Source organism: Corythoichthys intestinalis, chromosome 14 (assembly GCF_030265065.1).
Source record: "Corythoichthys intestinalis isolate RoL2023-P3 chromosome 14, ASM3026506v1, whole genome shotgun sequence".
NCBI classification, from domain to species: Eukaryota; Metazoa; Chordata; class Actinopteri; order Syngnathiformes; family Syngnathidae; genus Corythoichthys; species Corythoichthys intestinalis.
The window spans coordinates 15,961,062-15,973,950 of record NC_080408.1 but is presented as its reverse complement, the minus strand read 5'-3'; the positions used below and the strand labels follow the sequence as shown (position 1 = coordinate 15,973,950).

At 39.9% G+C, this 12,889-nt stretch overlaps 1 protein-coding gene across 5 annotated transcripts in view; it reads right to left on the bottom strand.

Moving 5' to 3' along the window:
* LOC130929577 (guanine nucleotide exchange factor VAV3-like) overlaps positions 1–12,889 on the bottom strand; it is a 101,456-nt gene that overhangs the window by 19,509 nt on the left and 69,058 nt on the right. For all 5 annotated transcript variants that reach the window (XM_057856841.1, XM_057856843.1, XM_057856842.1 and 2 more), the window contains exons 21-24: positions 8,737–8,802; positions 8,444–8,478; positions 8,259–8,375; positions 50–137 (exon numbers count right to left, since the gene is read on the bottom strand). In XM_057856841.1, the coding sequence (XP_057712824.1) occupies positions 50–137; positions 8,259–8,375; positions 8,444–8,478; positions 8,737–8,802 (306 nt within the window). The remainder of the gene's footprint in view (positions 1–49; positions 138–8,258; positions 8,376–8,443; positions 8,479–8,736; positions 8,803–12,889) is intronic.

Here is a 12,889-nt window from a genome sequence, read left to right as displayed (position 1 = left end):
CAAGATTCCATTCATGTCTCATCCGTTGTGGTGCATCTTGGAGCCTTACCAGCAATGTTTTAAAGGGCCGACACTCAGTGATGTAAAAGCAGCCGTCCTTGGTCAGAATCTTAATGTGCTTGACTCTGTCGTTGAACCTGCGCAAGGATGAATAAGACATGCACTGCTAATCAACTCGACACGCTTCCAACATCAGGCCCAGCCTCCCGTGTTGAAAGTCACGAAGGTCTGTAAGAGCATACTCAAGACCTCTTTAAAACATCCCACATTCACTCAGATCAAATGGGACAACCGTCTAATGGCAGCTTGCAGTGACATTTGTTTTAACATGCTGTCAGATTTAACCCTCCTTTCATTTTGCACATCAAAATGAATATTTCTCAAGTATACAAATACAGGTACAGCGGCGCCTGGAGATTGAAGTGGCCCGACTGGTGAGTTTTTCGAGTTTTTACTAGCTATTATCTGGCCAGTATTTGATATTTGCGCTGTTTGGTGGCAGTCAAAAGCACTCCCATTTGAAGCTGTTAAACAAAGCATAACACATAGCTTTGCTTCTGCTAAATTCGTTCATCTCTGTGCTAGAAAATGCTAAATGCCACATAAACGCTAACAAATAGCATACGGTGGGGCAAATAAGTATTTAGTCAACCACCAATTGTGCAAGTTCTCCAACTTGAAAAGATTAGAGAGGCCTGTAATTGTCAACATGGGTAAACCTCAACCATGAGAGACAGAAAGTGGTGAAAAAAAAAAACCCAGAAAATCACATTGTTTGATTTTTAAAGATTTTATTTCCAAATTAGAATTGAAAATAGCCATGTGGTCATATGGTCCAAAGTAGAACTTTTTGGTGCAAACATAACTCGTTATGTGTGGAGAAAAAAGAAGGAGTACAATCCTAAGAACACCATCCCCACTGTGAAGTATGGGGGTGGAAACTTCATGCTTTGGGGCTGCTTTTCGGCAAAAGGGACAGGACGACTGTACTGTATAAAGTAGAGGATGAATGGTGAAATTTATCGTCAGATTTTGAGCCACAACCTCGTTGCCTCAGTCAGAGACTTGAAGATTAGTCGTGGCTGGATCTTCCAACATGACAATGATCCGAAGCACACAGCCAAGCTGACCACGGAGTGGCTGCGTAAAAAGCATATCAAGGTTCTGGAGTGGCCTAGCCAGTCTCCAAACATGAATCCAATAGAAAATCTTTGGATGGAGCTGAAACTTCGTGTTTCTCAACGACAGCCCTGAAACCTGATAGATCTAAAAAGATTTGTGTGGCGGAATGGGACAAAATCACTGTTTCCATATGTAAAAACCTTTGCCTGGCACGGCCAGACTGTTCTCCCTGTGTTTTTCAAACACTGAGAGAATAGTCTGGGACCCAGCCCATTAACGGCCTCTCGAGCAAGTACAAAATCAATCGACAAATCAGATTTGTTTATTTGCGTGACGTATTCTTAACGAGCAACGTCACTCTTCTGTGTCGGAAGTCGTCTCCACAACAACACAGATGGCGAACAGGAGAGCCGAGAATATGTTCCAATCCACGGTAAAATCAGTTTTAAATTACCAAAAACACATCGTCACAAATCATTGACAACAGTCTGTCTCGCGCTAGCCATGTTGAATAAACTCCGCTCTCCTCGTATGTTTACTTCCGCGCGCAAGTCCCTCGTCCCGCCCGTCGCTGATTGGTCCACTCCGCTGTCTGTTTGCTGTGGCTTGCTCTGCCCTGGAAATTTTATCCGCTTAATGGTGGCCAGACTCAATAGCTCAGGCATGAAAATCTCTCACCTTTCGGCGAAATTCGCCGTTTTGAAGTAAAAAAGGATGACCTACGTGAATCGTGTAGATCCGAGGAGAAAAATTTTTAAGGGGGGGGGGGGGGGGGTCGTTTGTAGGCATGTGCCAGTTACCTTCACGGATTACCATGCTATGAAAACGTCGCGGTTACAAAACCACTAAAATTTTCCGTCATACAGTAGTACGTATTCGTTATTTTTCATGTGTCGAAAATGCAGCCAGAATTAGCTTGGCGCGGCAGCGCTTACCCCTTCCCCTGTTTGATGCTGCGTGTGTCAGTGACGCTATTCCAGCAAACCCAAAAACAAGCACTCCAAACGCAAGGCGTAAATTCTTCAATTTATTGATCTCTCAAATCGTGGTAACTGAAATATACCAAATGAATACATTTAAAACGTTGTACACTCGTATTTTTCCACATGTGAGTAGCTTCAACAGTTTAGCTTCATGAAAAAGTTCGTCAAAAACAAAACACACATTTTCCTTTCAAATTCAATACACAAAGTTACTAAAAACTTACAAAGACGAATGATAGGCAAGGCTTAGCTAGGACAGCAACTTCATTGAGGTTAATCACAGCCGCTGAGAGAGAAACAAGTTTGTATGCGGGGAGGAAAAAAAAAAAAAGAGTGTCAAAGATTGCTAATTGCGACAGATGATCTTGTACTAAGCACAAATTCACATTCGCTGGAGGAGGTAAAGTATCACTCCCAATTGTTTTTAGATGAATGCATTTGTCAGCATATTGAATTTAGTGAGTAATGGTTCTCGTTTTCATATTTTGTGGTATGACAAAGTTACTGCCGTTCGTTGCAGCTTGCGTTGAACACTGCCGGAGCGTCCGGTGAAAAAATAGCTCCCGTTAAGGTAGCGTCAAGCTTGTGTATTTAACGGTAATATAAAAGCAGTGTTGTCAATAACGCGGTATCGTAATGCGTAACTAATCTGATTACTTTCTTTCAGTAAAGAACAATCTAACGCGTTCATTTTTCTAAATCAGTAATCTGAGTAAAATTACTTTCCTTGATGCCTGTGCGTTACTATTTTGTTACTGCCCCATAATGTGTGTAGAATGAAGAATACTGTAGTCATGGGAGTGACATCACATGTCACAATTTTTAATCGGGGATGGAACAAAATGGGTCACGTGTATTACCATGATGTGTGAGCGCTGGGAGTTTGCGGCCAAAACAACATAGCCTTACTACCTCGCCAGGATGCAATGAAATAGGCAGGAGATATACTACAAACGGCTGCATTTGCACACTGGAAACACAGCCATTACTTCACATTTTTGTCCAGTAAAGATAACAAAAATATCTCCGTGCGCTGCAAACTGCGCTGGCTCAAAAAGACTGTCCACCGCTATAAGCATCCAATTCAAGCACCACTTGGAATTACAGCACAACAGGTAACACGACAGCCAGGACTTTTTGATACTGCTCATGCTCAATCCTCGGTTTAAGCTCAGTTGTTGTTGAGGGTTTTGAAAGCTTAGGTTTAAAGAAATTCTAAATATCCATCTTGCCTCCTCAGCTGTAGTTTTGGCTAAGCAATGCAAACGGCTGTCTCTAAGGTTCTATAGTCACATGATCTGTTCGAAAAATAATTTGGACCCATTATGAAATACTTTGAAGGATTCCTGTTCATTTTATTCATTTGTGTTGTTTGTTTTATTGCTCTAAAACTTTTATAGACAACATTTTAAGGGCCATATTCAATGGTCTTTATTTTAAAGGGGAAGTTCAGAATTTTTTACATTAGGCTTAATCTTTGAGTTAGCCGGGGTTTAATTAGTCGTTGGAAATGATTTGAACAAATTCTGTGCAGTTTGACAGTTATTTGTTAGTTTCAGGGCTTTGGAGTGGCTAAGCTAGCGCGAGTCAATGGTGGTTGAAATCAACTCCTTCAACTAATTAAACCCCCGTTAACTCGAATATTAAGCCTTATGTGAAAAATTAAAATGGTCAAATTCGCCACATGTAGGACGTTTTGCCGACGGCGGACATTTTGGCAGAAGGCCGGAATATATTTCCTCCACACCTTTCTCACCTTTTTAACCCCTGACCCATTTTCATGCCTGATAGCTGGAACAGCAGTGAGTCTGGAGTACCAGGCTATGAAAACCTGGTGAAGAACTACAGAAAGCGTCTGACCTCTGTAATTGCAAACAAAGGCTTCTGCACTAAATATTAGCACCTATTTTCTCATGGAGTATAAATTCTTATTAGCCCCAGTAAATTACAAATAAATTATTGAAAAATCATACAATGTGAGGTCACTTTAAGTGGATATGCATCTATGATTGAAACTTCAGACCTCTACCTATTTTCTAAGTGGGTGAAATTGCAAAATCACAAGGGGTGCAAATACTTCTGCTCCTCACTGTACTGAATTCATGCATAAGCAAATGCATCAACATAACCTTCGTTGTGATTTTCCTCTATGTTGAGCGTCAATTAATGCAGCTGTGCAGCAAATGAGAGGTGTACGGTCACGCCTCTAATTCACTGATATATTATGAATATATGTGAGTGGAATGCTGTATATGTGTACATATATGTATATATATCCTTACAATGTACCTGTATACCAAAGTGCAACCATGAGACTGCTTTTAGTGTGCAGTATATTTTGTGTGTGTGTGTACAATGTTTAATTATTCTTTTTCAAGATTAAACCTTTGGGGAAAAAATGGTTCCAGAGATTTAGATTTAAAAGGCCCGTCAGGGTGCTTCATAGACATTCAAGAGTCAATTTTCAACACACGCATGCATGCATCATCAGTATGCAAAGCCATCAGAGACGCACGCAGACACGCAACGGTGTCTCCCGGCAGAAGACCCAAAACAATGGGCGGGAAATTAAAAGGATTTTCCTTTGTGCATCGTCCAAAGATTTTCCAACGAGCACCTCGAGCAGCCAGCAGTTGGTCTCTATTGTGATTGCATAATAGCATCAGGAGCCAAGCACTACATAAAGGGCGTAGGGGCGCAGCATTGTGGCAAACTCTGGCTAATTCATTGTTTGTTCATTGAATCAATTAAAGAGGCTTACATTGTTATGTTTTACAATGGAAACAGATTAAGTCTTAAGGAATAAAATGGCCTCTCTAGTACTAAGGCGCAACTCAAAGTTCTCTGAGAGTACACCAAGAAATTCTCCCTGTTAATCCAGTAAAAAAGACGCGATCAGATTATCTTAAAAGTTCAGTCAAAATTTAAGATGCCTATTCAAGTACAGATATTCAAACTATGATCCAATTAAAAATCCAACAGCACTAAACAGTGCAGGAAGTTAATTTGGCTCTCGGATCAACCCTCAATCGAACCCTCATCAGTTGAGAAGGTTCATTCTGCTAGGGATCCATCCACTACTGAGCTTTCGAGTAAGTCCAATCAAAGCAGATTCATTCAGGAAGTTCAGTCGAGTTGATGTCACAATGTCACTTACAGCGACAAATCGAGACAGAAACCTTGGCGTAATTACTGACTCAGACCTAAAGTCCGTCACTAAATCTGCTTATTACCACCTAAAAAATATAGCCAGAATTAAGGGGCTTCTGACTCAACAAGACATGGAAATACTTATGCATGCATTCATTTTCAGCAGATTGGACTATTGCAACAGTATATTTACAGGTTTTGATAAAAAATCAGTCAGGAAGCTTCAGCTAGTACAGAGTCCTCATAAATACAAGGAAACTGGACCCCATTATACCGGTTTTGAAATCGTTACACTGGCTTCCAGTGAGTCAAAGGACAGACTATAAAATACTACTGCTCGTCTACAAAACACTTAATGGCCTTGGACCAAAATACTTGCTTGATTTGTTAGATTCCTATGAAACATCTAGACCCCTAAGCAAAGGCGTAGGTTTGGTTTCAACTTTGGTAGGGACGCTATTACGGCATAACCTGCATGTACACTTTTTGCTCTGGACGGAACATTAATAAGACCAAACAGATTGGATACATTTCTCAAAAATAGCTGGTTAATACAGAAAAATGAAAAAAGTTAAAATTATTTTCATAGGGAGAAAGTCATTTTTCAAAATGCTTCCTTCATTTCAAGGAAATTTACAGTGGTTGTGTTTTTGTGGGTTTTTTTTTTTTTTTTTGGGAGGAGGGGGGTTAAAAATGTGAACAGGCTGCAAATACACTTTTTTTTAAATGATGTAGAAAATAAGTACATTTTAATTCATGAATAAATGCACAAAATGCACAGCTGAATTAAAGTTGACTGTAGAAAACATACAAGAAGACACCTCTAAGCAGCTTTCTACTCGAGTTTCACAAGTTAGCAAGTTCACACAGTTTAATGTTATGCTAACTCTGATGCAGGTCGGACTTTCAGTAGCAAAATTATTGGCATGTTCCCCACCTCCACAACATTGACATATTTTTACATTACTTACTGCTGCTGCTGGCCGGGAAAAAAACCCTTCTAATATCCCTCCTCTTCAAAGGGGACGGAGGAGGCGGCATATTGACATGTATTTCTGTCGGGATTGTGTGAAAGTGTGAGTTCTAGTCATCAGCCAATCAAACGTGTGTTTGAGGGGGAAAAATGGACTGGCACATTCAGCAAGTGAAAAAGGGGTGAACATAAGTCTGAACATAATAAAAGTAATACACTTAATAATGGTAGGGAAGACGATCTAAATTACCTTTATAGCTGAACTCATTGTAAAATTCAAATAAGGTCGCTTAAAAGTTGGTGGGGACAATTTGAGCATCCTGAAAAGTTGGTGTTATGTCCCTACCATCCCTATGCAAACCTACGCCCTTGCCCCTAAGGTCGTCTGGAATTGGTCTCCTGTATGTTCCAAGAACAAGAACCAAGCAGGGTGACGCAGCATGTAGTTATTATGTTCCTCACCGCTGGAACAAGTAACCTGAAGGTCTGAAGTATGCTCAAACTTAGCTCCTTTAAATCAATCACACTGCATATCCATAACTGTCTATATATTTCAATCTATTTGCTTTCTATTCCTCTTGTGCTTATCTGTACTGCTGATTTCAATTATTAGCAGCAGTAGTAGTAGTATTTGTTTTATTATTATTATTTTTTTTATTCTATTTGTGATTAAATGCAATTTTTATGTATGATTTTATTTAATATTTCGGTTGTCTTTGTTTTTACGTTCTGTTGATTTTAATTTGATTCTTATGATCTTTATGTGATGTAAAGCACTTTGAATTGCCTTGTGTTGAATTGTGCTATATAAATAAATTTGCCTTGCCTTGATGAAAACCCAATCAATGATCCATTCAGGATTATGGACTGAACAAAGAACTTCAGTCAAATTTTGGCCTTACTACAACCACCCAATATCACAATCCATCCAGAACAGAACATAAATAAAAACTATTGGGCCACCTAATAAATTCAATCAGACTTTCTGGTCAGAAAGTTCAATGAGGAACAGTGAACAGGAAAAGGAACAACTGTGGTGCCTTCTAACTAGGGCTGCAGCTATCGATTATTTTAGTAGACGATTAATCGATGAACTAGTTAGTTCGAATAATCGAGTAATCGGACAAGGAACATGAAAAATTAAAATACCTGAGCTTAGCCTCAAACAGTCTAAAAAAGTAAATAAATGAGGATCTATGTACAACAAAAGAGCATTTGGCTAACTTACAAAGCAAAAATCCACTAGCTTAAATGCAATAAATTGCTAGTTTTTTTTTTTTTTTTTACAATGCTTTTAACAAATGGTTCAGACACATATTCCCAATAAAAACACCTAAATATACCTATAACAGAGCCTTCTCCATTGCTGCCCCCTCACTTTGGAACGCACTCCCGAAAACCATCCGTACCTGTTGTGATCTTCCCACATTAAAAAAATTGTTAAAAACTCACATTTTAGACAGGCTTTTGATTTATGATTCTTTTCTCTATTGTTTTGTACTGCCCACGTTGTGTGAGCCTTATTTTTATTTTTTTCCCTCAACTGTAAAGCGCCTTTGAGCACCGGTAAAAGCGCTCTATAAATAAAATGTATTATTATTATTATTATTATTATTATAAACTAAATTACAAATGCATTAAAAAAACATTAACTCGAATAAAAGCTTATGTTGGTCTTAGTAGGGAGCAGCTGGATTCACCCATGTGAAATGAGGCAGACAAAGAGGGCAGTGTATCCACCCAAACCAATAAAACTAAATGCAAACATTTTCAAAATAAACCATTACAGCGCCTCTTTATTTAAACGAATACTCGAAGCAGCAAAATTTCATTCGAATCTTTTTTTCGAATCGATTACTCGAGTTTATCGATTCATCGTTGCAGCACTACCTCTAACACCAAAATACTCCAGGAAGTTCAATTAAAAAAACAGACCCTTTTCCTCAGATAAAGGTCAATCTGTCAAGAAATTCCAACTGAGAAATGATAATTCACGGAGGTTCAGTAAAAAAATTCACGATGTCACTTACTTTATACTGATGGCGTACTCTGCGCATTCTTTACTCCGATGCCGAACCAGATAGGTGCTGTTCCCTCGGTCCTGGAGCTCCAGCTCGGCCTGGCACCTCTCCATGGGCCCTGCAAACCTGCAATAGTCCACCTCACCATTGATAATGTGAACAACCAGACGTAATTGAGAATGGCGTGTTGTTACCAGAGCTGTGTGGAGTAATCGACAGGCTTCGGTAGCTGGCATATAGAAGAAGAAGAAGCGGTATGGTTATTTTGCTATTCATCGAACTTGAAAAGCTTGGAGGTCAGACGCCCGTTAATGTGATATTGGAGTCACACCGGGAGGCTAAAACCAGACCTCGACAGGAGCAGAGGCATGTAATGGAAAAGCACATCTCTTCGCTCCAGACGTCAATAGTGGCCATTACTTGGCTAAATGCATTGCGCTCACGCTTAATGTGGCGTATTGATCAGCAAGGAAATATGCACACTTACGCAAGGGCAAGGCCTCACGGCGTCACTGGGAAAGAAACCAATCTTGCCGCTCACCGGGATTCTGCCCTGCGAAGACGACGGGATGTTAATCGCATTAAATTTGTCCCGCACCCCCAACACATACACACACTGCCCCTCCCTCCCACGCCACCACGGATAAATCCTCGGCAATTAGCACGTAACAAGCACCGTGTCTAATTTGCAGCCCCAGTTAATTACACCGGCGACTCTGCCGGCAGTTTGATTTGTAGTGCATCACAACAAGGGCCTCGTTTGGCCCCAGAATAATGGAGGCTCGTTTGCACGGGCGAATACTCAAACAGCGCAGGGAACAAAAGAGCTGTATTTTAACAAACACATTCTTTCATCTCAATTTAATGTAGGAATTGCATGCATAGCTATTTATTGGTTGGCCTGTTTGCAGGATGACACACATAAAAAAACTAAGCAAATGATTTCAATAAATATACACAGCAAAAAGAATATGTGTATGGCAAAAATCAAGTAAATTTAGTAAAAAAAACATACAGTGGGGCAAATAAGTATTTAGTCAACCACTAATTCTGCAAGTTCTCCCACTTGAAAATATTAGAGAGTCCAGTAATTGTCAAGATGTGTAAACCTCAACCATGAGAGACAGAATGTGAAAAAAAAACAGAAAATCACATTGTTTGATTTTTAAAGAATTTATTTGCAAATCATGGTGGAAAATAAGTATTTGGTCAATACCAAAAGTTCCTCTCAATACTTTGTTATGTACCCTTTTTTGGCATTAACAGAGGCCAAACGTTTTCTGTAACTCTTCACAAGCTTTTCACACACTGTTGCTGGTATTTTGGCCCATTCCTCCATGCAGATCTCCTCTAGAGCAGTGATGTTTTGGGGCTGTCTTTGGGCAACACGGACTTTGAACTCCCTCCTCACCCCGTGGCGTCAAAATGATAACAAGAACGGTGAGCAAAAATCCCAGAACCACATGGGGGGACCTAGTGAATGACCTACAGAGAGCTGGGACCACAGTAACAAAGGCTACTATCAGTAACACAATGCACCGCCAAATCCTGCACTGCCAGATGTGTCCCCCTGCTGAAGAAAGTACACGTCCAGGCCTGTCTGCGGTTCGTTAGAGAGCATTTGGATGATCCAGAAGAGGACTGGGAGAATGTGTTATGGTCGGATGAAACCAAAATAGAACTTTTTGGTAGAAACGCAGCTTCTCCTGTATCAAGGAGAAAGAATAATGAATTGCACCGTACCCACTGTGAGGCATGGGAGTGGAAATATCATGCTTTGGGGGTGTTTTTCTGCAAAGGGACCCGGACGACTGATCTGTGTAAAGGAAAGAATGAATGGGGCCATGTATCGAGAGATTTTGAGTGAAAATCTCCTTCCATCAGCAAGGGCATTGAAGATGAGACGTGGCTGGGTCTTTCAGCATGACAATGATCCCAAACACACAGCCAGGGCAACAAAGGAGTGGCTTTGTAAGAAGCATTTCAAGGTCCTGGAGTGGCCTAGCCAGTCTCCAGATCTCAACCCCATAGAAAATCTGTGGAGGGAGTTGAAAGTCCTTGTTGCCCAACGGCAGCCCCAAAACATCACTGCTCTAGAGGAGATCTGCATGGAGGAATGGGCCAAAATACCAGCAACAGTGTGTGACAAGCGTATGAAAAGTTACAGAAAACCTTTGGACTCCGTTATTGCCAACAAAGGGTATATAACAAAGGATTGAGATGAACTTTTGGTATTGACCAAATACTTATTTTCCACCATGATTTGCAAATAAATTCTTTAAGAATCAAACATTGTGATTTTCTGTTTTTTTCCCCCACATTCTGTCTCTCATGGTTGAGGTTTACCCATGTTGACAATTACAGGCCTCTCAAATATTTTCAGGGGGGACAACTTGCACAATTAGTGGTTGACTAAATACTTATTTGCCCCACTGTATTTGATAAGAAACAGGAAGTGCCACTTTGGCACCTTGTCAAACGCGATGAAAAAAAAATGTTTTCAACATTTCACAAAGGTGACAACCCTATGAAGGACAAAAACCACAGGAAGAGTTTGACTTTTGGGGCAGAGGGGGCGCAACATGCTGATGACCCTGAAACGCAGTGTCATCAAAAAAAATAACTTACAAGAATATTTATAATAATAAGTTGAAAATGAACGTTTTTTGTTACCCATCATTCTTGAGGGGAATTCCAAATCAGGCTGCTTAGGCTATACTTTTTGCCAAGATCATCATCCATTGAATATGGTACGCCCACTGGTGTCTTGCCAATGTAGTTACCCCAGTCAAAAATTGTATTCCTTGGGTGGAGCCACTGCGCTGCACTGATTTGCTCAATTTCCGTGTTTTGATGATGTAGTTACCTATGAGGTAATACGGATACGGCCCGCCTCCACATTTGGTCCGGCCCCCTGAACAATCCCCCCCCCCCAGTTGTGTTCTTTATTTCCTGGCTTTTTTTCTGTGACGAACCCAGAGAGGGTTATTTGGTTATTATCTATTTAATTAACAGTGTTATTTTTATTATATTATATTATATTATATTATATTATATTATATTATATTATATTATATTATTTCTATTTTATTTACTTTTGTTCCGTGAAGAATCCAGAAAGGGTTATTTGATTGTGGGTTTCTGAAAAACAATAAATTTTTTCATTTAGGCACTCCTGCAATCGTCACACCTTTTCTGTTACAAACTGACCCCGGCCCCTCATCAGAAAAGGGAAAAGTTATGTGGTCCTCACAGGAAAAAGTTTGGGGACCACTGTTTTAAAACATAGCACATCCATTTAAAAAAAAGAAGAAAAAAAAAAAACTTTTTTCTGTCGTATAACGTAACATACATTGAATGTAAAAAAGGCAATGTTTCACTGTTTTACTCATAGGATGACCTATAACCGTTATTACTGTAATTCAAATCCTGTATGGAGTTTCTCCACTTTAATAAACGTCGATGTCCAAAATATATAATTATGGTTCTTTTCTGGCTTCAATTCATTAAGTCGACATAACTAATGTGTGTGTGTGTGTGCACTCCTTCAGCCAGTGGACACAATTTTTGGCGGGGGTAACTACATTGGCAAGACACTGGTGGTGGCTCTGTTGTACAATTAGCGTCTTTAGTGGGGCAAATTGAAACGCCGCTCACCATTTTGACTTTGCTCTCTAGCGTTCCATGGTCCACATTTTCAATCCTTGGTTCTTGCTCAGTAGTTGTTGTCGCTTTTGAAAGCTTAGGTTTGAAAAAAATTATGTATAGCCATCTTGCCTCTTCGGTCCTCGGGTGGTTTTGGCAAAGCAAATGACGGTCAAAGGTGATAGTCACTTGATCTGTTCGAAAAATCATTTTGACCCATTAAAATATCTTTTTTGGGTCATTAAATTCATTTTTGTTGTTTGTTTTATTGCTTTATAACTTTTATAGACAACATTTTCCCGGAAAATTCTTAATTTTAAAATCATATACAGTACTGTGTAGGAAAGTCAATTACATGCAATGACACTTTCCGCCCACTAGGGGGGCATAGCCCTCCTGGCCCCCCCGAAAATCCGCTCATGACAAAAACAACAATAATTTCACACGTTAGAAATTTTACACTGTTGTGTGTTCATGTCATAGACTAAATATACACTACAACACGCTCAACTTTTGTTCAGAATTAGCTTCTTATCATTATCTGAAGGGAAAAGGTACACACCATATAATTGTTTGCATTAGTCTGACACATTCTTCTAACTATTGTTTAAGCAGACTCCACTACATGCCCTTTGACACAGTGAAGTGAATCACCTTATCCGGGCTAATTAGGGGGAGCTGAGAAAAATGGTACAGTTTCTCGTAGGCACCGTCTAACTGTTTGCATTACTCTGACACACGTAATATAATTAATCAGGAAATAGTATCATTTTCATATTTACGGTAGGACTGCACTACTAATATAAAATAAATAGCACACCATAGTTTAATGAGAAGAAATAGAAGAGATACACAATGCCGTCTTATCACAGAAGCCCAACGCGTGCGTCACGAACAAGATTGACGCACCAACTCTTGCAATCAGCTCTCCCAGCAAACTCCAAGGACAAAGCGCTTTGTCCTAAAACAAGTAGAGACAGCCCGGACAACAAAGT